Source organism: Macrobrachium nipponense, chromosome 47 (genome assembly GCF_015104395.2).
Source record: "Macrobrachium nipponense isolate FS-2020 chromosome 47, ASM1510439v2, whole genome shotgun sequence".
NCBI lineage: Eukaryota > Metazoa > Arthropoda > Malacostraca > Decapoda > Palaemonidae > Macrobrachium > Macrobrachium nipponense.
In genome coordinates this window covers 36712387-36739889 of record NC_087222.1, presented here as the reverse complement: position 1 = coordinate 36739889, position 27503 = coordinate 36712387, and the positions used below count along the sequence as shown (strand labels likewise).

Below are 27503 nucleotides of genomic sequence, written 5' to 3'. Positions count from 1 at the left end.
ATACGCACAAGTAGCGGGAGGCGACCGTCAGGGGTCTGCCGCTGTTCCTCCTTCTGAAGGAGGAGTATCTCGGGATCTGTTCTTGTTGGAGGACTGGACGGTCCTACTCCGCAAGACACGGTTACTCCCGAGATACAGAGGAATTTGCAGAAGTCATTAAGCTGATTCGTCAGCATAATGACCTTGCGGAAGGATTGCCGCTCCCACCAGCAGAGCCCACGTCTCTGCTCGAGTCGTTTTGGGGCCCGAGAGGGAACCCAAACCGACGGTGGGTTTGCCGCGATCGGAGCTTGCCGATTTTGTCTTGAACCGAGTCTCTCGTCTCCGGACAAGAAGCTCTCTCAGTTCTGGCCGGTCGATCAAGCTACTTCCTACCTCCTCTACTGCGACAGCGCGTTTCTACGTGTCTTCGGACACCGTATTTAAATACTCCTTCGGTCCTCCTGAGAGGTTTCGACCTCGACGAGGACTGGAATGAGTCGGAGGACGGTATCGGCTCTCTCCTGTCAGGTGTCGATCAGCCCCACCCAGACGACGTTCACAGTGGCGGCAGACCCTTACCTACAGTGAGAGTTCGTAACCCTCCTCGGGGAAAACGTTTTCTCCTGACGATACGTTTTCCCAGACTCTGAGAGGCCATCGCCGCAAGGCGATGGCTGCTCCTACTCTTCTCCAACTGCTAGTTCCACTGGGAAGGCGAGCGAGTATCCAATTCCTCCCCCATTCCCTCTCTCCTTACGGCTACGAGGGAAAGGGGAGGGATCCTACAGAGATTTCTCTGTAGGATTCCACTTGGGGACTGCGCTACCGGGGGGGGGGGGACCTTCGGGTCCTACCTGACGTAAGCCCCGGATCGTTGAGGAGGGATCCTGCCCCATTCTCGATTTCTACGGGAATCGAGAGGACCACCAGCCGATATCGTTTGACGAATTCGGTGGGGGTTTCGCAGACTGCTTAGAATTCTACGGAAATTTCTAGCGCATTCAGAGTGTTAGAGTTTCTTACGATCTCCAAACACTTAGGCGAGACCACGGTCCAAAGTGAGCGAGACGGGAATCCCCGATATGTTACATGATAATCGGGAACCTCGCCTATGCTCGAATTCCTGGAATTTCTAGCATTAGGAAGAGACTGCTGCTGAAAGAAGACTATCTCACAGTAGGCGACCAACCTGGAATAGAGAAGAACGGACGGGAATATCCAGTTTGGCTTGAACTATCGTCTTAGTATCTGTTCACCATTGAAGCTTTCCTTCGAGGAAGACTTCTTCACTCTCTTTGATAGAGACGAAGGTGGTCGATCTCCAATCCTTATTTTGTTTTCTTGAAGGAAAGAATTTAGGATGGAGATCGTTGTTCAGAATCCTACAAATATACTACGTATATTAACCTCGCGACATGATTCTGCTAAGCAGTTGAATGGTCCGAGGGGTAGGCGCATATCCTGGTTATTCTACGGATTGCGACTTAGACGAAAAGTATTCTAATTGAACTGCAACTCGGGTTGCCTGCAACCTCCCAGGAGTTTCCAGTTTCAATTTTATATACTTATGGTGTTGTCACAACAACACCATTTAAGCTTTTATAATTACCGAAATTCGTTTCGCATAAATATAATTGCTCGAGCATATCTTTTTATGCTCGGTGGTTCTAGCCGAACGCATTCCTTCGTGGAAGGATTACTTGGCAACTCAGGATGACGAGTCAGCGACAGCTACTGCGTATTGAATTGCCCGAGGCATTTCAGTACCAGCTGCCGCTTTGAGATGGACGGTTGGTTATGTCTTTCTCACCTGCTTTGATTGAATACCAACCGTATCTCTGCCCAACAATCACGGACTTAAGTCTCTGATTAATGGGGATTCTCGCATACTGAATGACCATCTACTGCTGTGACGCTAGTATTCATCGTCTTCGGTATTGCGAGAATTTTAAACAGAGATATCTATTCGACTCTCATCTTTCTGTTTACCGCACGGTAACAGAAAGTCTGTACAAGTCTCCCCCCCCCCCCGCTGCATCGCACTGCGATAATGCGAATGATTTTGCAGACATCTGAGTTTGTCTTCAAAATATCTCTTATTCGTAGGTGTACAATTGTTCATTGTTCAACCGAATTACGAGATGTGTCAGAAGACATCGCCTACTCTCCGACCTGACAGCTCTACTTCCAAATGTTCAGCCCATGAGAAGCAGTTCTTCAGGCGGCTTTCCCCTGTGTTTTCATTACTGAAGAACGCCCCGCTTTCATTGCAACTACGACTTCTCACCGGACAGCAATGAAATAGCGGTTAGCGTTTTCAGTCATTGTAAGCACAGGTTATGAAGCTTGAGAATCCTTCTCTCGATTCATCTGTGAAGACGTAGGTTGCATTCAATATCTACCTTCGTCTTCAACGGTACATAGTGTTGTTTCTCCTTAGCTGAGATTCAACAACCATGAGATGTTTTACCTTCAGGGACCTCGGTCTCTAGAAGGCAATTGACTTTCGCCTGTTGGGCACATGCCTTAAGAGAATCATCACCTCGCTGTCCGGCATTGGTGACAAACAAATACATTATTTGTTTGGTCTCTCGGCATAACCCTTTAAAGGCGAAGGTCACGTGACTTACTCGGATGCTTGACAACTTGCCTCCTACCGAACGCAGTCAGTCGGCAGCTGTCAGAGCGTCCGAGTCAGTTACGAACTACGCTGTTGACTTAGTTCGGTTGTTACAGAGCAATCATTACTTCGTTTAATAGCTTGTCACAGTACCCATACCATTGACACCCACCATGGAGTGTCGGTGTCCTATCCACTACCGAGAACTTCGCTGCATGGGGATAGGAGGATGCGAGAGACTTCGTGGCAAACGGACAGACCAGTAAATGGGTAATGGACATCAACCCCGAAGTAGAGAGAAGAGGGATAGGTCATGCGACTATTTCCTTCTTTTCCTCTGAGGAACTGCATGACTTCTCCTGCGAAGTCAAGCATCCAGGGGATGGGGATCCGTGACGCTCGATTCGTACCGAACTTCGTAGCGAAAGTACTCAGAACCCATTCGGACCCTGACGATTGGTTCGAGTCGTTCACAATCCCCTCCCTAATGGACTTCACCGCCTTCGATGCGAAGGAGATGCTGCCTTGTCCGCAAGAACTTCTCCGTGGCGCAGGTACTGAAGGCAGGGGTCTGGTCAACCAGACCACATGCCCTTCCTTCTACCTTCGGGGTATTGCCCACAGGTCCTTGGATCTTTTTCCTTGGGACCCGTGGTGGCTGCTCAACACGTTGTGTAGCGAACCCAGACCCTCGCAGGCTGAACAGCATCGAGTCCTGGTGTGACCATAAGAATGGATGAGTGAATGAGTGTGACTGGCTCCTCTTCCCATCTTTTTCTTCCCCTCTACCTGTGGTTAGAGGGACACGGTCGTCACCCTGCTGGATAAGGACAGGATGCAGGTGTGCTACTCAACAGAGCCCCATCCTATCCCTTTCACTAGGGATAGGAGCGTATATCCACCACTTCCTCCAACAAGGGGGAGGAAGTGGATGCCAGCTTTAGACAACCCATACTTTATGTTGCCTCTTGCAAACAGGAACAAGTTCTTGCTTGCTGGTACGAAGAGATACGCTTGCCTCTCTCTTAGTACTCGGCCCAGAGGTCTGACCATTGATCCTGCGGTGCACACCCCGATCAATCGGACAGAGGCTTGGATCCCTCCCTCGCTCTTACGACCAGGGAGGCATTCCAGGGATGGACGAACACTAGTCTGTTCATCAAAAGACTCAGATTCCTCCCACCAAGAAGTGAGTCTTCCTATTGTTAAAGGACCGATGGTTTGTATTACGTATCGGAACAAATGACAATTTGTCGAAAATTGCATTTTTCCTAACTATACAAACCTGAGGTCCTTTACATATAGTCCCTCCTCATGCCACCCCTCACTCTGCGTATTTTGCATGGGCCAAAAGCAAAAGTGATTTGTTTACCTCCCAGTCGCGCGGCGCGCGACTGTCGGACAAGCAGTTAACTACCGTTCTCCCCTTGTTCGAAGCTTACGACCGTTCCAGCTGCCGCTAGCTACTTCCTATTGTTAAAGGACCTCAGGTTTGTATAGTTAGGAAAAATGCAATTTTCGACAAATTGTCATTTTTGTCTTAAAGCACTTTCTGTGGGGGTGCATCGTAGGTAGTGACACAGTGAAGGAAGTTGGCTGTTAAAAAAAAATAAAAAGTGTTATGAAAATTATATGAATGTTAATTAATCTCATTAAAAAATGAATCTATAAGCCATTACTGAGTCTAGCCCGAAAGGTATCTTCTTTTGAGATGGAAAATTAGAGCATGGTAAAATTGGAGAAGTAGGATGGCTAAGAAGAGATAAACTGGAATGGAAGGGCAGCAACAAATAAAAAAGATAAAAGTGAAAAATACAGAAAAGATTGTTGGGAGCATCGCTTTCCTCTCAAATTTTGGTAAGAGAAATCATTGGCAAAGAGGATGAAAATTAGTCCTTGAGAGAAGATAAGATAAGTAGCAGATTTACTTGGAGTGTATAGAACTGACTAATGAGCTGTTTTTTTCATTTCAGGCAGGTGCGTGGCCACTTGGGCAGACGAGCATTACGCCATTTTCTGTGCCCCAAGAATTAGAAAAGTCTGTACAGATGGTAAGTGATTTAGAAACTAATTATGCTCGTAGAGCAGTCAGCTTATCTTTTGCAGAATGACTACCACAGAAGATATTTACTTTTTTTTTCTTTTTTTTTCCCCTATCAATCTAATATATCCATGATCTACTCTGCCGTTAACGCAGTTTTCCAGGAAATATCCATATGATTGATAGAACTACATTTATATTTCCATCCGGTAACAGAGCAGTTGGTTATTGTGAAAGGAAGTTGATAAATAAACCAATGTTTAATTAATAATTAAAGTTATTAGCAGGGGAAAATTATTTCAAAACTTGAAGCAGTTGATTGTTAGTTCTGATGCAAAGGAGATCATGTTTTTCGAGTGTGTGTGTGTGTGTGTGTGTGTTTGACAACCTGATTATACAGAATGTCATGTGTGGGATTTTGCAAATATTGTTCTTGAGTAGATTACATCACTCCCGACAAGTGATTAGATTTTTGGAGTGAGAAGAAAGGAACTTGTTGGTGATGAGGGACCTCTCATTCATGTGGATTATGCAGTACCATATCTTTCTTTATGCTGAAATATGATTTTTTTTTTTTTTTTCTTTTTTTTAGCTCAGAGGTCTGGTTAAACTAATCTTTTATCGTATCCTTCCAGTTTGAAACATTCTACCACCAGAACTTCAATGGGAGAAAGCTAACGTGGCTACACCATCTCTGTCAAGGTTAGAAGTTTGCTGGTTTTTGTATATTGTTCTAAAAGGTTTAATGGCCGCTCTTGATTTAGAGGCATTGCACATTCCTTGAGGAGGTTAATGCTTTTTTCAGTGATAGCAAAAAGAAGTGGCAGTTTTTCCTGAATTTGTTGAGTAATTGCTCTTTCTCCTGTTTGTCGAAGCAGATTCACAGTTCTGATTTTTTTAAAATCTAAACTGTCTAATTGCATTTATATAAGAAAATATGGAGAAGCCACCTGAGCAGATAGGGGAACATTTAACAAAGTCAGCCACTTCCAGATCAAGTTTTTAAAATATAAGAAATGAAATTACTGTTTACTGTATATATACTCATGTAATATTTGACTCCATGTAATGTTCAACCCCATTTTTTACTACTTCATGCATTAGGACTTTAGCATATACCCCATGTAATTTTCTAGTTTTGATCCTGGCAGTTAGTCTAGGTTATGTTTCTATATATTTGGAATTAAAACATGATGGTAGGCTAGGCTATGTAATCCGTCACTACCGTAGCCTAGTCTAAGATTCTGACATCTAAAAATGGAGTTAAACTAAGCTTATAAAATTTTCTAAAAACTCAGTATATACTGTACTCATTTCAAATCATAAATTTAACTATAATAAACAGTTGGGACATCCTTTTCTCATAACTAATGAAAGCTTGCCAAACAACCACTGTAACTAGCAAACAGTATACTATAATTATCATACATTTCTATTCTTTAATCTCGCTTTACCCAATTCCACTATTCTTTTAACTAGTATTGCCCTTTATTGCAAGACCAAGTTTTTGAATTTACCAGTATGAGCGCCTCATTGGTGTGGTTGGTATGGTCTGCCTGTCACCTCAGTGGCCGCGAGATCAATTCTCGGCCATTCCATTGAGGGGTCAGAGATGTGTATTTCTGGTGATAGAAGTTCACTCTCGACGTGGTTCGGAAGTCATGTAAAGCCGTTGGTCCCTTTGCTGAATAACAACTGGTTCTGTGCAGCATACAAACACCATACAAACAAACATTCTTTTCACCAAAGGAAGGATCGTAGGCGAAGAGAAATCAGCTGATGATACGTATACAGATGGTGGCTAATACTTATTTACATTCAGGAAATGTAGGCTACACTTACTTTAGCTTAGAACAGCCATAAATACAGATACAACATAATAATAAAAGATTCCCAGAGAGGAAAAGAAAGTTATATTTTTTCTTTATTGTATAAAAAAAATAGTTTGTTGACTTCTGTGGAAAGAAATGCTACTTTGTTGACTTCTGTTGTCAGGACATCCAAAACCTGCAGTAAGCTTAGTCTACGTAGTCCCAAAAATTAGCACTTTTCTAGTGTAGAAAAAACATAATAACAAAAGATTCTCAGATAAGTAAAACATTAAAAAAAAAAAAAAAAAAAAAAAAAAAAAAAAAAAAAAAAAAAAAAAAAAAAAAAAGCTTGTCAACTTTTGTGTAAAGAAATGCTACTTTGTTGACTTCTGTCATCGGAAAATCCAAAGCCTAGGCATAACCTAGTCCCAAAATCTTGCACCTTTGCAAAACTATACCTCATGTAATGTTCAACCCCAAAATTTTAGGAAGTAAAATTGGTCCTTAAATATCAAACATTACACGAGTATATACGGTACTGCTTTTTCTGTAAAGCACCATGTGGAGAATCTGTAGAGCTTGTTCTGTAGGAATGTGTGCATGCTGAAACATTTAAGATTCATGTCATGATGCAAATTTAGTACTGTAAACTTCTGGTATTTTGTACATAACTTGTGAGAATACTCTTTCTTTAACCTTTTGTCCGTTTTCCAGGGGAGCTGAAAGTCAGTCACAGTAAGAGGACGTACCTTATCACAATGTCGACTTTCCAGATGGCTATGTTACTTATGTTTGAGAAGGTGAGGTTACTTTTCACGAAAGATTGGAAATAATGAGAATGAACCTCTTAGCCAGCCTGTGACATTTTTGGTTTGGTTGAATAATCTTTTGAGGTTTGATAGGAAGAAGTACAAGATGCAGGAAATGCTGGAATATTAGATATATCTGTATATAAACTAAATAGTTTCTGTGGAACAACAATGGATAGGTTTTTTTTAGTCAATGGAAAATGAGAGAAAACCCAATTGGAACATTAAAGAAATTTCATGTACGGACTCAGTGCAGTGAAAGATTTGTATTTATTTTTTTTAATTTTCAATCTAATTTCTACCTGGGCCACGTCCCTTTGATCCGTAGCCGGAACCCCTTTCATTCCTTTTACTGTACTTCCATTCATATTCTCTTACTTCTATCTTGCTATCCACTCTCCTAACAATTGTTTCATAGTGCAACTGCTTTGAGGTTTTTCTCTTGTTACACCTTTCAAACCTTTCTGCTCTTAGTTTCTGTTTCGGCGCCGAATGACCTCGTTTCAATGCTGAATGACCTCAAAGGTCCCAGTGCTTGCTCTGTGGCTTAAATCTTATATTCTATTCAATCTTTGAAACCGTTTTAAATTATTTCATTCATTTTTTTTTTTTTTTTTTGCAGATTGACAATCTCACTTGTAACGAGTTGCAGAACCACACACAGCTGAATGATGAGCAGTTCACTAAATTTTTGCAGTCACTATTAGACAGCAAATTACTCTTTGCTGATGGAGAGGTACGTACATCGTTGGTGGCACAATTTAGGGAAAGGACTTGAGTCTTAGTTATAACTTGTCAATATTGTGTGTGGAAAACTAGAGTATTTGCTGTTGGGTTGCCTTTGGTTTTCTTGGTAGGCAATTCCTTGTCTTCTCATTCATTCTGTAATAAAAGTCAAGGTTTTAATGATTATCATTTGAATAAGTCATTACAGATAGTATTAGTTTTCCATGTGCTGAATTGTGACTATATTTGTGAAAAATTATTAAGGGAAAAATCCTCTAATTATAGTGTACCTTCAGCCCCTATTTGGAACTCCTTTCATTCCTTTTACTGGACCTCCATTCATATTATCTTTATTCCATCTTACTTTCAACCTTCTTATAACAATTGATTCCTAGTACAACTGCTTTGAGGTTTTCCTCCTGTTAAACCTTTTGAACCTATTTACTGTCAATTTCTGTTTCAGTATGGAATGACCTCATTGTGCTTGGCCTCTGGCCTCAATTCTATTAGAATCATAGTCTCTCTTGATTTTGTATACAAGTTGTGATGAACATTTTATACTGTATGTTTTTCATCCTAAAACACAATACACTGTAGTATGTACAGTACTGTGGTGCACACAAAATTTGAACTTAAAACGAACAAAGGTGAGTGCTCTGAACACAATTTTAATTTGTGATTGGGTTCGTTTGTATCTTGGAATGTTTGGAAGCTGAATATTTGTAAGAGGAGCTTGAGGCTGTCACTTGAATCTTCCAGGATCTAAGAGGGGAAACGGTAGTACGACTCAACATGGACTACACTAATAAGCGAACGAAGTTCAAGATTAGCGTCGCCGCCCAGAAGGAACAACAGCACGAAGCTGAGCAGACTCACTCTGCTGTAGATGAGGACCGCAAGTTATATCTACAGGCAGCCATCGTTAGGATAATGAAAGCACGTAAATTACTTAAGCACACCATGTTAGTCCAAGAAGTAAGTATGAACTTTGTCTTAGTTTAACCTGACCACTGAGCTGATTAACAGCTTTTCTATTTCCCTTTATCTCTTAATTCATCCTAATGAACACTGTAATATTCTTTGGGAGCTTGAATTTCAAGTCAGGGACCCCTGTGGGGGCGTGTTCCATGTGAATAGGTTTCATCTTTTGAATAATAGTAATAATTATTGAAAAATGTGATTTCTAATCATGTAGTTTCATGTACAAGGTTATTTTCAAAGGTTCATTCAATAAGTTTTCTTCTCTCCCCCTCCCCCTCCCCCCCCCCCCCCCCCCCCCCCCCCCCCCCCCCCCCCCCCCCCCCCCCCCCCCCCCTCCCCCCCCACCACAGGTCATTAGCCAGTCTCGAGCGAGGTTTGCTCCGCAGATTCCTATGATTAAGAAATGCATAGAGCTGCTCATAGACAAGCAGTATTTGGAGCGAACCCCAAACACCACAGATGAGTATAGTTACGTGGCATAATTTTAGCGATGTTAGTGGATTTGTCCTTTCATTTTTTTATTCACTTGATGACTTGTGATTGCAATCAGTGTCTGGAGGAGTGTTCTCTTAATTTTTGTTTCACCGGCGAGGTTGCGGAAGAACGGCCGTGAAAATGGCTCGAGTCAAACAAGCGTTCAAGCTCAAGATTGAACACATAGAAGTTTGCCACATAGTTTCTCCTGTACAGTGTGTTGCGCGTCATGATGAAGAGAGTTACTGTATTGTGAATTTGAGTTCGTCTCATCGGCTTTCTTTTACGTTAAGATAGACTAATGACTCGACGTGTACATATAGCAATAGACGGTTGGCTTCGCAGGCAGTCAGTCGTGTGCGCTGCCACCTCGCTAACATCTGTGGCAGCTGCTGGTCACCGTTGCCATTCTACACAGTGCAGTAAATGTGATGCTTCTTATTTTCTTCCCCCTTCTTTTTAGCTATGGTGCTGCATTTTTTATAGCTTCTTCATATCAAAAGTATTTTTAGTTTGTTAAATTAATATTGCGTAGTTCTTAGTTTTTGTGCCAGTGTGTGTGGAAACAGCTTGTGACTATCCATCGAGGAAGAGCGTAGAAAGTCGGGCGACGTCATTGTGAAATGAAGGAGAAAGTCGTTTATCATTCAAGAAGCACCAGTGCTGTGCCTTTTTTTTTATTTGTTTCCCTTCTTTGTACATTGTTCCACTATGTGGAACTATAAGAAAGAGTATTGAATCTCTTTTCAAACCTTGTTCTTGTAAATATATATATTAACTATCAGAAACTGGATTCTCTCTCTTTGTCTGTCTTTCTCTGTCTATCTCTCTCTCTCTCTCTCTCACTAACTAACTCCTATCTGTCGTTTGTTTGTTTTCCTCCCTCTGTCTGCGATTTAACTCAACATTTAGTCGATTTTGATTTTGTTTTGGTGTTTTTGTACCAACTTGACATTATTAGTACTACTATGCTGATCCAGGCTGTTCAATCTTTTCACTTACCTCTGAGGCTCAGCCCTTCTCCAGGTTTAGTTGTAATCTGACTAATATTCTTAAGATATAATTTATTGTTATTGTAAATACTACAAAGCATACAGTATGAATTGTAATAAGGGAAGACACGCGAAGGGTCTCGGCCTTATACCTTAATAAACAGATATTTATCGCCATGTTTTATCTCCTCAAGAGCTTGTACGTTGTGCGTTGACTTTGTTTTTCGACAGTCTGTCTGTCTCATTTTAACAAGCCGTAACAAGATTTTAAGTTTGGTGTCCTGTTGTTTGCTTGGTAATTGAATATCAAAAAGAGCTTTGTGAGAACTATATCTTAAGAACTCCATGCATTTTTGTTTCAAATGAAAAACTGTGATAAACATTTTTGCATTTTCTAAGGGACTTCAGCCATAAGGTATTCATCTGTTCCATCAACTGACATTACCATGTGCTTGTAGGTAGATGGGAATTAATCTCTACCTTGAGTGCAAGTATTATTTCCTTTTTTTTTACTTGAACCAGATAAGAATTTTGAATGAAGAGAGAAATAAAAGAGTTGAATGAAATCTTTCATTTACTTCACGTTGTTTATTGTACCTCTTGCTGTGTAACGAGACGTCTCGTGCATTCTGAAGCTTTCCAGAAGTTTAAAGTGTTCTTCTGTACTCCACACGAGGGCTGCACAGGGAAGGAAGTTTGGACATTAACGGTCTAAAAGGGAGGTGCCCTGGTTTTGACCAAGACTAGCATTAAGACATGAATAATTTTGAGATGCAAAATGATCACCTACTGAAGTATGTCCCTCAAAGGGCATATCTCTGCCAGATAATGCCATGGCCATCCACTTTACGTGTGTCCTTGGAGATTAGATCATCATATGGAAAGCTCTTTGTGTGTTGCACAAGGAATGACTTTTGTGTGCATACAATTGACCTATGTGAAGTGTTAAGTGCTCATTAATCCCTTCCTTTTCACACGCCCTTTGCAAATGTGTAAAGAAAGAATCAGTTTTTTGTTTATAGTTTTGAATGTTCTATGCAGTGTATAGTTTATGTTCTAAAGATATGTACTTTGGAAGCTCCTGTACACTGAAATATGACATTCGACAATCCCAAATTAGCTTTCAGAGTCGGGAAAATACAAAAAATGTGCAAAATTGGTAGAACTTGTTCATTTTGTTTTGAAACATTGAACATTATAAAAATATTATTTTATTTGTGTAGAATTATAAATGCGATTTTTTATTTTATGCTGGAAGTTACAAAATTTATTGTATTTATGCAAAAATTAATGATTGCCCCCAATTTTGATGTTTTATACTTTAACAGGTTTGGCTTTGTGCACAATACTCCCTCATTCGTCAATTTCCATCATATCTGCTTTGAGTACGACAAACAACAGTGACATCTGTTTTTGTGATTCCATGTTGTTGCCATAACTCTCAAACTCTGATCAGAAATTTCATACACACATTTACTGTTATTTTCATCTGAATTCATTTAGGTATTCATAATTATCATTACTTTAGTAGTTTCACCTGAACCAATGCATTTGATGTCTAGCCCAATCCCTTATACAATCCAGATTGGCTGTTGGCAAGTCAATGACAGGGCTGGAAACTCTCAGTCTCTCTCTCGAGAGTTCACATAGGCAGGAAGTATGTTCCACTTCGCCTGAGGGATACTTTTGAAAGACGTATCCCTCAGGAGTGGTGGAAGATACATCTTGCCTATGTGAACTCTTGAGAGAGAGAGAGTTTCCAGCCCTGTCATTGGCTTATCAACAGCCAATCAGGAGCGTCATAAGGGACTGGCCTAGACATCGGATGCACGGTTGATGTGAGTCTACTATAGTTTCCTTTTTAATCATCTTAGATATGGAGTAGGGACATGGAAAGTATAAACATTTATTTCCGCAGGCGCTTGGGGCCTCTGACGCCTGAATTTTATCGTAAAAGTAAACAAGACGCACTGCCATTTGTTGAGGAGAATTCACACTAAGTGCTGACTAATAGAAGATGGATGATAGAAAAAGGGAAGTATGAAAGAACTTAAAATTGGGATAATAATGAAAAGTAGTAGGGGTATTTTAGGGTAATGAACAAGTATTCCCATGTTTGTAATAAACGTAGGATTTGGTTCATGAGTTTACTCATGGTAGGAAGGGAAGGGATTAATAATAAAATGGCCTTAATGCTAAAAGCTAAAACCTTTATGTACTCTGAGCACTACTAACGTCTGCTTGCAGCCACAGAATTTTATTGATAAATGTAAATAGTAATGATGAGTATTGTAAGCAGACTTGAAAAAACTGCAGAATGTAATGAAAATACTTTTGTAAGAATAAAGATATAAATACCTAATAATGAATTGTGTATGAATAAAAGTATTTTTGTAAGGCTGGAGCAATGTTCTTCAGATATTAAGCTTAATATGTATATGTTCCTACAGAAATGCATACCAACATCTTGGAGAGATGTATTCTCAGCATGAGTTAGGATGATTGCTGAACTTAGCAGCATAATCACTTTTTTATATCATTCTTTAAGAAAGGTTATTTTGGTGAACTCCTGATGTCTAATTAGTTGAACTCTGTTTTGTGTTTGTTTGAGATTTTCGTTTTTTGAGAAATATTTTCTCCAGAGGTGTAAAAGTTGTTAGATTGGAACATTCATCCTTTATGTTTTTCTTAGCTGGATCCCCACTTTTATACTGCTTGCTTTCCATTCAATTTTAGTAGTGTTGCTGGTCTACAGAAGAATTTAATGCTGTTGGGAGGTGCACAGCAGAAGACTGTGAGTCTTCAAGTATTAGCCTACTTCTTCATCCTCACTGCCAAACCCCCCCCCCCCCCCCACCCCCCCACCCCCCTCTTCCTGAAGTGCACCCTTTCCCAGGTCTCTTGTAATACAACCCTATACATCATCCCTTGCTGTTGATGCAACTGCTAAGAGCTGAACGCTGCCAAGTTTCCAGTTCCAGGCTTCCTTCCCCATGGAAGAAGCCCCCCAGAACATTGATTACGGCAATTTCCTAAGGGGAGAAAAAAAGCAGGATGCAAATGGAAGATGAATAGGCATAAGTACTGCCATTCCACTGCCTCAAGTTTGTCCTTCTCTTCATCTCCTTCACCCTTTTCCCACAGGTGGAGGAAGGGGATTCCATCCATATTCCCTCTCACAAGAATTCCTGTTGGGTTTCATTCAAGTGTTCATGACCACAGTCTGAGGCAGAGCTCAAGAATATTACTCCGTCATCATCTCTTGCTTTAGGAAATCTCTTATTCCTTCTTTCAGAACCTGTTCAGTAATATATTTGCAGAAATTGTCAGGGTTCTTATGAGCCAAATGTTCTTTGGGAAGCACGCATGCCTTCCTTGTGGAACCATATAGTCGAGATGTAGGGCAGTTGTTCCGGTTGCTGCTATGGCTGCAGTCGCTTGAATCAGGCTAAGAATCTGATGTGATCAGAGGGTTTCTTGCCATCTAGCAATCAAGTAAGCCACTTCCTTATTATTGTGGCAGATGTCTAACAGCGTCAATCATGGATCTTTCTACGACAGCAACAGTTCTCTGTAGTGGAGAGGGTGACTGGGTCTGGAAACTGGCGTTAGACCTCTCACTGTCATACGCGTAAAGAGTTGCAGACTCCTTTTTAGAGGGAAACGGCACATGCGGTGCTATATTTCATCACGGAGAACAACTTTTTGTTTTCAGTAGATCTGAGGGATGCATTCCTCCTAGAATCTGTCCAGCACTCTTCATAGTACCTCTCTTTTGTCCACAACAGAGCTATCTACTATTTCAAAATGAACACACCAAACCATTGCTGCTCTCTCTCTCTCTCTCTCTCAAGGTAATTTTTCTGAGTTGGGCAATTTACTGGCCTTATTCTATCCCACTACAAAAGGTCTCCTTAATTCCCAAAGCAGTTTATCTACAGAAAAATGAATGTCGAGGTTTAATTTAACTGGTTTATATATTTTTTTTTTCATTTATGCAGGGAGATGTAATATACCTATCTATATGTATGTATGTGTATGAACACACAAATTCACATTTCTTGACCGATTTTGACGAGATTTTAAATATAAGCTAATATCAAACCGGGGAAAGGTCATAATGAAAACAGCATTAAACTCAGACCATTGGTTGGGTAAAGAGGGTGAAATGTAAAAATTACCAAGAACAACGGATATTAGTGTCTAATCCATAGTCTTCAAAGTCGCTGAGAAGAATAGCGGCACTCCCTGATAGGAAGGGGGCCCATGAGAAGGGGTGGGAATGTGGTGAATATTTCAAAAAAGTAACCAAAAAACTGCAGAATTTTAGAAGGGTGTAATTCCCGATAGTTTTTTTAAGGTTGACTGGAACATGAACCAGGAGACCACTCCCGATGCCCTTCAACGTCAGAGTTTTCAACCCTAATGGGTGAAACGTTGGGGGATGGGCGAGAAGTGGTGATACGTAGTGTCATAATGTTGGGCAATGTAACTGAAGCAACTATCTAACAGGAATGAAAGAGAGAGAGAGAGTTTTATCTTTTGTCATTCAGAGATTACCCGGGCAGCGCCGGATTGGTCAGCTAGTTTATATGTTATTTATACATATATACACATGAATATACAATTTGGGTAAAGGAGAGCTGGGGCCTAAGAAACCTCACCTCAAAACCCTTCTTCATTAAGCCACTATATTGTTTAAGAATCTCTTTTTTTAAGTTTTTAACATTACCCAGTTCTCAAAGGAAAGGATTAATTACTATTAGGTATTTTTCAAGGAATTAACATTTTATTAAATTTCCTTAAACTCAGGTCGCCAAGTCTTCGACAACACTCTCCACCTTCTTCAGGAACCTGAGAGCGTTTTCGTCTGTGAGGTGCCAAGTGGAGTAACTGATGGTGTACGACATGGCCCCAGAGACGCTGGCCACTATATGGAACGTCATGCTCTGCGTGAGTTCCATCTGAATGAAGGACAACATCCCGCCTCCCCTGACATGCTTGTTGTCCCTCCACGCGTCGAAGTCCCCTGGGATGAACGCGTTGGAGATGGCGTAGTCGCAGTCAATTGGCACTGGAGCGTCTCTCTTGAAGGCAGGCTCGGCTATACGTTTCACCTCCCTCACCACCTCTTCCTTGAGAACGTGTTTGGTCTTCACTTTCTCTCGCATTTCAGTGTCCAGCGTCCTCGCGTGGTCCCAGAAAGCGTCCTTGTCGTACGGAGGAGTGATTGTCGTCTGGAGCATCCTACCGATGTGGCAGCCGAAGGAGAACGTCTTGTGTTTCTCCCAGTAACGGCGGAGGTTGAGGGTGTGTCTGCTTCGGATGCTGTGGCTGTCGCAATCTACTCCGGCCTCTCGCGCGAGTTCGACCAAGGCCGTGTTCACGGCCAGCACAAACCCAGAGTTGAAGGTCACACCAGCGTTTTTGCACTTTTCATGAAATTTTCTGAGGGTTGGCGCCCCCAAGCTGCTAATCAGGTAACGTGTAGTCGGCTTAGGGTCCTGTGGGAAGCCAAACGCCTTGTACAGCAGAGGCGTGAACTCGGACTGCAGATTCCTCTCGGCGAACTCTTCCACCTCATCAGGATGTTCTTCCAGATACTCCCTGATCTCGTTCTTTAAGGAGAGTGTCTGCTCGTCGTTTGCGATGATGCCTACCTGTTCCTCGTCATCTATGGGAACCCCACCAATGACTTCTTCCAGGATTTTTAGCAGCACCAGAAAGATGTAGAAGGAAGCATTGCCATCGGTGATGCCGTGATGGAGGCTTATGAGCAGGGTTGACTGGTGCGGGAACCCAGGATGACATTCGTGTGTGGGAGTGAGTTGCCCTCGCATGAGTCTAACGCGCCACAGGGGTCCGTCCTCATTCTGAGTGTAGGTACGGCTCATCAGAGCAGTTAATTCCTCGATTAGATTGTCTCCACTCACTTCCTGTGGAGGAGGCAGTGGAATGTTTGATTTATTACTTTTAGACTTTCAAGAACTGTGGCAAATAATACTTTTTTCAAAGTAATTTAAAAAATTACTTGAATGTTACATCAATCAGATTTAGTCAAGTGTCTTAACACTTACAAGAAGTTTATCAAAAGCCAAACGAGAAAAACTTCTAGGCCTATATAACTTTCTGTGACATTAGAGTTATTTTTCTTTTAATATTTGTGGAGCCTGTGAACACCAGTTAACTTAGGTAGAAAAGAGCCAGTTGTTTTAAGTGAGTGAAAGTGTGGAGAGAGCAAAAATGAAGAATCGTTAGAGAATCAACAGAGTAATGGATATTGTGAGAGAGATAACACAAAGTGTATTATAGTACGAAAGTAATAGACCATTTTCTTTATTCTTATAAGGTTATGAACTTCAGTACCTCTGCTTGGGGCATTCCCCTGGGGCATTCCATTGGGCCACACCCTTGATGCTCAACTCACCTGGAAGTCAATCTTCCTGCCTTCCATCTCGCATATCCACAATTCCCCGTCACGATATCGAAAGCATGTCCGCAGAGTTTGAATTTTGCTGAAAGTAAGAATTAAATAATTTGAACATTTCGTGATGAATGCTTCATGTTATGATAAGGATTAAACAGCAATATTCAGATTGAATCAGATATTCGCAGATCGAATGATGTCGATATTACATCTCTTGTGATGAATCTTTCGAGTAATCATCAAAGTGGCGCTTTTGAATGATGAATGAGGCAATTTTCATGACCGTTTGGACAGGTTATACATTATTCATCACTACTTACAGTGATTGACAAGAGAGAGAGAGAGAGCCATATGACTGTTACTCTCCACTTCCCATCTAATAATTTAGGATTAATAATTTAGGAAAAGGTTTAGTAGACCCATTACCCTAATTCACCCTAGCAAATCCCCTACCTAAACCCCAAATTGATAATTGACAGCCAAGGTCAACATAGGTCACTTGGCCTTGTCTGACAATTGACCCGGAGTCCTCTCACTGGTGAGGCAGATCTCCTACCCACTGTGTGACAAGTTCCACGTGATATTATCGACTTCCCATTTTGTTGTGTTTTAGGTCTAAAAGAATCAGGTTTCCCAGATCAGGTCAAAAGGTCAGACTGCGTAGCGCAGCATAAGAACAACAAGAGAAGGATAACTGAAAACCTTCAAGTTGAATTAAGGATAAGGATTAAGGAGGACCCCTTTTGGAGCTTCACAATGGACTGTTGATGAGGTCAGGTCAAGGATTTGAGGTCCCATGAATGTGAACCACATCACAAGGACGTTCTGAAGATGATGCGAAGGAGATATCGTAAACTTAAGAGGAGAGTGGCGTAAAGTCTCTCTTGGAAAATGATGCTAAAAACTCATCTCTTTGGGCGATGTGACCTGGTGACCCGTGACCTTTGCTTCACCTGGTCAACTCCTAACATGCATTTATAATAATGTGAGCTATAAAGTCTAGCGTATAGGACACTTGGCACTCCAGCAAGAGAGCTTAGGTCAGATTCTCGGGCAAGATCAAGCGACTGAGGCATGACCCGTCACAACACACCACGCCTCTTGAGCCCCAGGGCATCGGGGGCCATTAGGGCACCACCCTCATCCCAAAATACAAAACAGCGGCCAACCCAACTTGTAAAGATGGAAGAGCGCCCTCTGGAGGTCCTCCGTCTTGAGAGGTTCCGCTGTCTGGACGCCTATGCAGACGGGGAAGTGGAGTAGGCCTAGGCGGTGGGCCAGCTCCATTCTCTTGGCTCCTGCTCCTGCGGGCTGCAGCCATCTCACCCCCTGGGCGTCCTTGGGCACTTGGGATGCCTGGAGGGTCCTGTGGAGGACATCAGAAGGACAAAATTAAATAAAGATTATCTTGAAGGCTTGATAACATGGTGCTACAGTTCCGTATTGATAGACTATTTGATTAGACCTAAGGGCATTTTTATTTTATTTTCAAATGTACCCCCTACCCACAATCTTTTTTTTTTAATGCTGGACCCACCATAACCCCCCACCCCCATCTACAAATTCTCCATGTACCCCAAATCTGAGGATATGCCACGTGTGGTTAAAATATGGGCACTATCGGGTAGGTGAGGGTGCCCAAAAATAAATATAGATATATATAAAAGTAATTGCAATTAAAAATAAAGAATATATAATAATTAAATAAAATCTTATACTATAATTGAAGAAGGATTTGAGAGAGAAATAATTCCTATAAAGTATCGTACTACAATAATTATGACTTTAACTCTATGCGATTAATCTCCATCTTTAGTCACTTTTCTTTTAAGTTATTCTCACTTACAAAAGTGCGTAAAAGTGCTTATAGGTATAGTGAACTATGTACTATAGTTATAAATGAGTGGATGATCGTCCCACTCTCTTTCTCTCTCACCTTTTGGACGATTGGAAGTGATTCAGGAGACAGGAGATTCGTCTTCTTAGAGGAGACGAGACGTTCATCGCGATCTGCCATATACATAGGTACTCAGAGAGAGAGAGAGAGAGGCAAAAATTGGATTTAAATATCTCTCGTGTGTGTGTGTGTAAGAGAGAGAAATTTAGCCTATATCAGACTCGCTCTGCTGTGTTTGTGTGTGTGTGAGAGAGAGAGAGAATTAAATAAGATTCTCTCTCTCTCTCTTTCGTGTGTGTAAGAGGGAGAGAAATTTAGCCTAAATCAGACTCTCTCTCTCTCTGTCTAGTGTGTTTGTGTGTGTGAGAGGGAATTAATTAAGATTCTCTCGTTTGTATGTGTGGGAGAGAGAGAGAGAGAATATTATTTGAGTTTTAGGGTTGCCTCTCTCTCTCCCTCTCTCGTGTGCGTGTCTGTGAGTGTGTGAGATAGAGTATGATCTGAATTTTAACGTTGCCTCTCTCTCTCTCTCTCTCCTCCCTCTCTCTCTCTCTCTCTCACACATAACTGGTATAATCCAGTTACAGCCGTAGTCCGAAGGTAGCCTAAGATTACTTCCCCGAACCTTATCGCCACCTGAAGACATTTTATTTACATATGAAATAATTTCATTAATTACCAACTATGAAATTTATTTATCCAAAACTATAGACATTAATTATTCAATTAACTATAATGCTTCACTATAGTTGGCAACTCGAGTCATTTGGCAGCGTTCGTTGGTTCACATAAAAAAAAAATCAATGTATATGTTTCCCAATCACAATAACGAGCATAATAGTGTTTAGAAGTGACTTGTATATGTAAAATGCACTTAAACTATAAGTCAAACACTCACTATAAGTCACTATATCACTAAAGAGAGACTAAAGCTTCACTCGGCATGGTGCAGATCAGCTGGGTACGTTCCGGTTGACGTTTAGCCAATTATTATTATTTTTTATTATTAAAATATAAAATATCTCGTGTATTACTTGATGATTTTTCTTCGAAAATAAATATTAATTATTTAATATTAATAAATTTTATCTAAATGCCTTCGTTATTTGCTTAAAAATAAATGAATATAATCAAAGTGAGCAACTCGGCTATAGGAGCGATGCTGGCAGATGTACGATTACAATCCTGGTGTTAGCTGCGGGTTATGGACTTTGAGCGGCTCTCTCTCTCTCTCTCTCTCTCTCTCTCTCTCTCTCTCTCTCTCTCTCTCTCTCTCTCGCTTTGATGGTACGTGGTAGTAGGTCAGTTGCTGTGGGTCGTAGATTATAGATATAATATTTTTTAAATAAATAAAAGTACAAACAAAGGCATTTAAAATTCAATAAACAAAAATATACGATAAAATAAATAAATATTTTGGTAACGGAGAGAGAGAGCTGACCGCTGAATCACACGTTTGCTTTGGGTGTGAGGGGGGAGGAGTAGGACCAGTTCACGAAATATCGTGGAGCCTACATGAATAATGGATGACGCTTGCATTTGCATGCGTTTTACGACACGGAAGAGAGAGAGAGAGAGAATTTCCATTAGAGAGAGAGAGAGAGAGATTTTCCTTATGATAGGAGGTATCTTTAAAAAAAGGAGCTACAGGAAAATACCCTTAGGTCTAGTTAAAGAGGCCTATTGACACGGAACTGTAGATAGTACCATGTTATCAATCCTTCAAGACAATCTGTATTTAATTGTAAGTCCTTCTAATGTCCTCCCCAGGACCATCCAGGCATCCCAAGCGCCCAAAGGACGCCCAGGCCTACTCCATTTCGTCTGCCTAGGTGTCCAGAAACAGCGGAACAGCTCAGGACGAAGGACCTCCAGAGGGCGCTCTTCCATCTTTATAAATTGGGTTGGCCGCTGTTTTGTATTTTGGGATGAGGGTGGAGCCCTAATGTGGCGAAAAAGATGGACTTATAGTGGACTCCATTATATGCTTAACGTTGTTACTTGGTCAAAAACCGCTAAAAGCCTTCCGTAACAACTTCACAAAACTCCCTTTGCGGTTTCTAAATTACGGGGAGATATCTCTCAACCCAATTCATTATTAGCGAGGATAACACACCAATATCATTAATGAATAGTACCACAATTAAGTACTTTCACTTACTGAGCAGGCCTCTCTCTCTCTCTCTCTCTCTCTCTCTCTCTCTCTCTCTCTCTCTCTCTCTCTCTCTTCTCTCAATGTTGCGATACTCACGGGTTGATTTTCAGACCTTAGAGGACCGCTGTGTTATCTCGTTTCTAAAAGTTATTTGCATAACCTTAAAGTATGGACACAATAAAGGTTTATCAGATCAATTTATATTCACCATCCACAAAACTGAAACATAGGAAAGTTGAAATAAAATTGAGGGATATTGAAACGCATTTGATAAATGTAAAGTTAAAATTAATTTAATAACTAAAAGTTAAACATATCAAGGAGTAATAACATATGAGTGACAAATGAAATTAATAACTCAAGTGGAATTGTAAATCAATGGCACTCAAATGAGACAAATTACGACAAAATTAAAAGAATCTGGGTAACAGTTCACCTCAAAAGTTGAGCCTAGAAGCTGTTCATTCCGTCCTGCATTCGGGTTTTGTTGGGGAAAAGAGAGAAATTCTACAATTACTACGAATGTAGAACTGACTTACAAGGTTTTCATGAACATAAAAAACTTTACAATAATTATCAAGTTCGTTGTCAAAAATAAATTCCAAATATAATAGTGCGCAACTTCAACATATTTATTAAATGTAGTCAATTAATTGGTAGTGTGTGTCAATACAATTTTGGGCGATATCACGCCCATACAGTGTAATACGCACATACGCATACACACCCCTAGAGGGGCACGCAAAGGAGCGTTCAGAGGGGCGAACTACTACCCTTCCTTTCCCCTCCCGATCTCTTGACCTCTCCTAATGGCTTCTCTGGGGAGAGGCACAAACAAGACCCAATAACACCTTCAGCTCTTACCATACGTAATATGCGCAAAACATTCACCAAGAACAATTTCACATATATAAAGACAAATGAATTATAACTAAAACAGTAATTATACTTCGTTACTAAAACGTCTACTGACGGTTATGTCAAAAGACTATGTCTTTGTGTAAAACCATCCTTTCGGTGATAACCGCACCACAGATATTACGTACCAGAACATAGCAAAATCAGATAAAACAATGTTAAGAGTGTCATTCTCGAGTAGATGTGGTTCTTTCACCCTTATTATGTCATGCAATGTAGACGTACATATCTTTACAAAATATATGGGCATGCGAATACATTTGGTTTTCACATGAATAGAAATACAGTAACAGTTCCTATCTGTCGATTACCTGACAGACGGCAATACGTAGTGAAAATCAATCAATAATTTCTTATGAGACCGACACTAATATACTCGGAGAGGTCGGCTCATCAGTGAGCTACGCGCATGTGGGCGGAGCTTTTGTGACGTCGCGTTTCGGAGACGGTAGCCGAGGTTTGACCTGACTAGAGGTAGTCTTACTTGATCTGTGTCACGTTTATTAAATTCCAGCAGCCATGCCTTCCGTTTGTGCTGTATTTGGATGCCATAATAATAACAAAAAGACCATTAATATGGGTATTCGATATTTTAGTTTCCCAAAAGAAGAAAAAACGAAGAAGAAATGGATGCATGCTTGCAAACGTGCAGACGATGTTAACTGGAAGCGTGCTCTAATTTGTTCCATTTTAAAGCAGAGGACTATGCTGATGACATGAAGTACCGACTCCTGGGAACTGAAAAACCCAAAAATCAACGTGCACTGAAGGAAGAGGCTGTGCCATCCCCCTTTTTTTTTTTTTTTTTTTTTACCTAATGGTAAGTTACAAGTTGAGCAATTGGCCAAAATCCTGCATGATACATTTCTTCCTTTCGACTCTATTTTCCTAAAATATTTTACCTTCTGTGACTCCTAACTACGAAAAGTAAATTGCATTAGACTATCAATTTAAAGTTCTCTGCCATTGTCTTTAAGTAACCATTAAATATATAAAATATATTCAGTTTTTTGTTCTTTAAGTATAGAAATTGTTGTTGTGATTTCATAAAATCTGAAATGCAACACTGTCTTTTCAGGTAGCAATGTATCTGAAAATGAACAGGATAGATATGCACGAGCCATAAACCGAGGACTCAAGAGGACAGCCCGGGAAATGTTATGTGAAATGGAGAATTGTCATTCAGAGACCAATGAAGTTTCTCCAGAAGTCTCTGTTCAAGAAATTATTGCACAGCCTTAAGAGAGTTCTGAACAAAATACAATTAAACGAGTAGAGGAAGTGTAAGAGCTAAAGAAAAAAATAGAGCATTTGGAAAAGACCAATCAAGAACTCCTGAAACTGGTTATTTTGGAAATGGAAGTGACAGAACCTAAGTTCACATTAAATGAAATTAACAAGTTATTTCAACCTGTGCTAAGTACAACACAGATAAATGCTCTCATAACTAATAAGCCTGTCAGTCAATGGAGCGATGAAGACATATCGTCAGCTTTCACTCTCAGAAGTATGAGTACAATTGCTATTCATATTTGCGAACTAAAAGAGGATTTCCTCTGCCATCAAAAAGTACACTGAACAAACGAGCCCAAACTCTGAAATGTGCGCCGGGTATTTTGCAGTCGGTTCTGTCACTGATGAAGGCAAAACCAGAAACAATGGCGGAAATAGAAAAACTTGCCGTTATTTCATTTGATGGAATGAATATTGCTAGTAAGTGGAGTCATGACAAAGGGATGGACGTTTTGTAAGAGCCTCATGATAAAGTTCAAGTGGTTATGTTAAGAGGTTTGACGGGAAGCTGGAAGTCTTTTTTTAAAAACCCATGGACTGACAGAAATGTCTTCATATTTGCTGATGCTCCCCATTTGATAAAGTTAATTAGAAATCATTTTCTGGACCAGGGTTTTCTTATGGGAAATGGAAATAGTGTATCTGATGCCTATGTCCGTGAAATGCTAATGAAAACCGTATCAGAGTATGCCTTAGCATATAAAATTAATGAAACACATATCAACGTAAGTGGCTTACAAAGACAGCGTGTAAAGTATGCTGTACAGCTACTTTCAAAATCATGTGCTAAGGCATTGTATTTTTTGGGAGAAAGGGGCTTACTAGAGAGCAACAATTGGAACGAAACTGCCGATTTTATAGCTACAGTGAATGAATGGTTCGATGTCATGAATTCCTCTATGATGTTCGGTGACATGAAAGCCCGCAATGCATTTAGGATAAATTTGGATAGCCAGAAAAGTGCTCTACAAAAATGGTCGAAACTATGCTGGGAATGAGAGTAAAACCCAAAATTTAATTACCTTTACAAATTCCAAAAAAGTGTGATATTATCTTGCCACTCAATGATTTGGCTACATAACATGCTAAAACAGAGTCATGACATTTCTTTTATTATGACACGGAGATTAAATCAAGACTGTCTTGAAAGTTTTTATGGATGCATTAGGCAGATGAGGGTTTCTCATGATCATCCCAGTGCAGTTAGTTTTAAATACAGATTGAAAAACTTTTTGCTAGGTAGGGATATTGAATTTTATTATGAAACTTTGATGTATGGTCTGCCATAAGGAAAATCTGTACTCTAAGTAAAAAAAAAAAAAGAACTATTTACATCTTAAGAAGTATCTTTTTTGGAAAGGTATCCTTGCATCGTGTTACTACATATACATGTCAGAGTCAGTGCTGTCAGGGGAGACTGTTCGTAGCGTGACGTCATGCGCAGAGGGAACTTATTTTCGCTCGCGGATGAGCCGACCTCTCCGAGTATATTTAAAGGACCTTGACTATAATAAAAGACAAATAGCATGGAAACTAGTGAATACATAAAACATTAGAAAATAAAATCGTTGTGAGAGGAATTCCTCACACTTAATGCCCCCCGATGCCCTGGGTATGACCTGCTTCATTTGGCTCAAGAGGCGTGGTGTGTTGTGACGGGTCATGCCTCAGTCGCTTGATCTTGCCTGAGAATCTGACCTAAGCTCTCTTACTCGAGTGCCAAGTGTCCTATACACTAGACTTTATGGCTCACATTATCATAAATGCATGTTAGGAGTTGACCTGGTGAAGCAAAGGTCACGGGTCAGCAGGTCCCATCCCCCAAAGAGATGAGTCTTTAGCATCATTTTCCAAGAGAGACTTTACGCCACTCTGCTTTTAAGTTTACGATATCTCCTTCGCATCATCTTCAGAATGTCGTTGTGATGTGGTTCACATTCATGTGACCTCAATCCTTGACCTGACCTCATCAACAGTCCACTGTGTAGCTCCAAAAGGGGTCCTCCTTAATCCTTATCCTTAATTCAACTTGAGGGTTTTCAGTTATCCTTCTCTTGTTGTCTTTGAGCTGTGCTACGCAGTCTGTCCTTTTGACCTGATCTGGGAAACCTGATTCTTTTAGACCTAAAAACCACTAAATGGAAAGTCGATATCACATGGGACTTGTCGCACACTGGGTAGGAGATCCGCCTCACCAGTGAGAGGACTCCGGGTCAATTGTCAGACAAGGCCAAGTGACCTATGTTGACCTTGGCTGTCAATTATCAATTTGAGGTTTAGGTAGGGGATTAGCTAGGGTGAATTAGGGTCATGGGTCTACTAAACCTTTTCCTAAATTATTAATCCTAAATTATTAGATGGGAAGTGAAGAGTAACAGTCGTATGGCTCTCTCTCTCTCTCTCTCTTGTCAATCACTGTAAGTAGTGATGAATAATGTATAACCTGTCCAAACGGTCATGAAAATTGGCTCATTCATCATTCAAAAGTGCCACTTTGATGATTACACGAAGATTCATCACAAGAGATGTAATATCGACATCATTCGATCTGCGAATATCTGATTCAATCTGAATATTGCTGTTTAATCCTTATCATAACATGAAGCATTCATCACAAAATGTTAAATTATTTAATTCTTACTTTCAGCAAAATTCAAACTCTGCGGACGTGCTTTCGATATCGTGACGGGGAATTGTGGATATGCGAGATGGAAGGCAGGAAGATTGACTTCCAGGTGAGTTGAGCATCAAGGGTGTGGCCCAATGGAATGCCCCAGGGGAATGCCCCAAGCAGAGGTACTGAAGTTCATAACCTTATAAGAATAAAGAAAATGGTCTATTACTTTCGTACTATAATACACTTTGTGTTATCTCTCTCACAATATCCATTATTCTGTTGATTCTCTAACGATTCTTCATTTTTGCTCTCTCCACACTTTCACTCACTTAAAAGAACTGGCTCTTTTCTATCTAAGTTCACTGGATAAGTATTTTCTTTAACTGGTTTTCTCAGGCTCCACAAATATTAAAAGAAAAATAACTCTAATGTCACAGAAAGTTATATAGGCCTACAAGTTTTTCTCGTTTGGCTTTTTGATAAACTCCTTGTGTTAACACTTGAAAAAATCTGATTGATGTAATGTTTAAGTAAATTTTTTAAATTACTTTGAAAAAAGTATTATTTGCCACAGTTCTTGAAAGTCTAAAAGTATTAAATCGAACATTCCACTGCCTCCTCCACAGGAAGTGAGTGGAGACAATCTAATCGAGGAATTAACTGCTCTGATGAGCCGTACCTACACTCAGAATGAGGACGGACCCCTGTGGTGCGTTAGACTCATGCGGGGACAACTCACCCCCACACACGAATGTAATACTGGGTTCCCGCACCAGTCAATCCTGCTCATAAGCCTCCGTCACGACATCACGGATGGCAACGCTTCCTTTTACATCTTTCTGGTGCTGCTGAAAATCCTGGAAGAGGTCATTGGTGGGGTTCCCATAGATGACGAAGAACAGGTAGGCATCATCGCAAACGACGAGCAGACACTCTACTTGAAGAACGAGATCAGGGAGTATTTGGAAGAACATCCTGACGAGGTGGAAGAGTTCATTGAGGGGAATCTGCAATCCGAGTTCACGCCTCTGCTGTACAAGGCGTTTGGCTTCCCACAGGACCCTAAGCCGACTACACACGTTACCTGATTAGCAGCTTGGGGGCGCCAACCCTGAGAAAATTTCATGACAAGTGCAAAAACGCTGGTGTGACCTTCAACTCTGGGTTTGTGCTGGCCGTGAACACGGCCTTGGTCGAACTCGCGCGAGAGGCCGGAGTAGACTGCGACAGCCACAGCATCCGAAGCAGACACACCCTCAACCTCCGCCGTTACTGGGAGAAACACAAGACATTCTCCTTCGGCTGCCACATCGGTAGGATGCTCCAGACGACAATCACTCCTCCGTACGACAAGGACGCTTTCTGGGACCATGCGAGGATGCTGGACGCTGAAATGCGAGAGAAAGTGAAGACCAAACACGTTCTCAAGGAAGAGGTGGTGAGGGAGGTGAAACATATATCAGAGTCTACCTTCAGGAGAGATGCTCTAATGCCAATCAACTTCGACTACGCGACCTCTTTATAATAAGACTCATTCAGCCTTGCCTATATGCAAGTTGCCCCTGTGAACTGAAAGGAAAGCCTCCATTCTCTAGAAAAACCCTCTTTGCTCCAACTGGCTGTTCCTGGATTTACTTCTCCACAGGGGACCCTGGAGGGGTGGAGCTACCCAGGCAAGATTTTAAAAGAGCAGGGCCACAGCAGCTCGCTCCCAGAACCCTCAGTACCTCCTCAGTACCGCTCTAGACCGTTCAGAATCA

General features: G+C 41.0%; 3 protein-coding genes across 6 annotated transcripts in view; 2 read left to right on the top strand and 1 right to left on the bottom strand.

Moving 5' to 3' along the window:
- Positions 1–11002, top strand: part of LOC135204913 (cullin-2-like) — an 80906-nt gene extending 69904 nt beyond the window's left edge. For all 4 annotated transcript variants that reach the window (XM_064235170.1, XM_064235172.1, XM_064235169.1 and 1 more), the window contains 6 exons: positions 4576–4653; positions 5279–5345; positions 7169–7254; positions 7886–7999; positions 8749–8964; positions 9321–11002. In XM_064235170.1, coding sequence (XP_064091240.1) covers positions 4576–4653; positions 5279–5345; positions 7169–7254; positions 7886–7999; positions 8749–8964; positions 9321–9452 — 693 coding nt within the window. In that variant the 3' untranslated portion in view covers positions 9453–11002. The remainder of the gene's footprint in view (positions 1–4575; positions 4654–5278; positions 5346–7168; positions 7255–7885; positions 8000–8748; positions 8965–9320) is intronic.
- A 4201-nt stretch (positions 11003–15203) lies between these two features.
- LOC135204912 (uncharacterized) lies at positions 15204–19720 on the bottom strand. The gene is made up of 5 exons (XM_064235168.1): positions 19659–19720; positions 18800–18873; positions 18038–18229; positions 16864–16951; positions 15204–16372 (listed from the first exon to the last, which is right to left on the bottom strand). Exons 2-5 carry the CDS (start codon positions 18865–18867, stop codon positions 15245–15247), a joined length of 1476 nt encoding a protein of 491 aa, XP_064091238.1. The 5' UTR covers positions 18868–18873; positions 19659–19720; the 3' UTR covers positions 15204–15244.
- A 5561-nt stretch (positions 19721–25281) lies between these two features.
- The window catches only part of LOC135204508 (uncharacterized), a 2357-nt gene continuing 135 nt past the window's right edge, over positions 25282–27503 (top strand). Inside the window, exons 1-2 of the mRNA XM_064234680.1 lie at positions 25282–25861; positions 26370–27503. The exon at positions 26370–27503 is cut by the window's right edge and continues 135 nt beyond it. Of these exons, the coding sequence (XP_064090750.1) occupies positions 25745–25861; positions 26370–26831 (579 nt within the window). The 5' untranslated portion in view covers positions 25282–25744 and the 3' untranslated portion in view covers positions 26832–27503. The remainder of the gene's footprint in view (positions 25862–26369) is intronic.

Coding starts and splice junctions, on each gene's coding strand:
- LOC135204912 (XM_064235168.1), bottom strand. CDS start 18,867: ATGAACGTCTCGTCTCCTCTAAGAAGACGAATCTCCTGTCTCCTGAAT. Junction 16,952..18,037: donor GCGCTCTTCCATCTTTACAA/GTTGGGTTGGCC, acceptor TCTTACTTTCAG/CAAAATTCAAACTCTGCGGA. Junction 16,373..16,863: donor GCAGGAAGATTGACTTCCAG/GTGAGTTGAGCA, acceptor CCTCCTCCACAG/GAAGTGAGTGGAGACAATCT.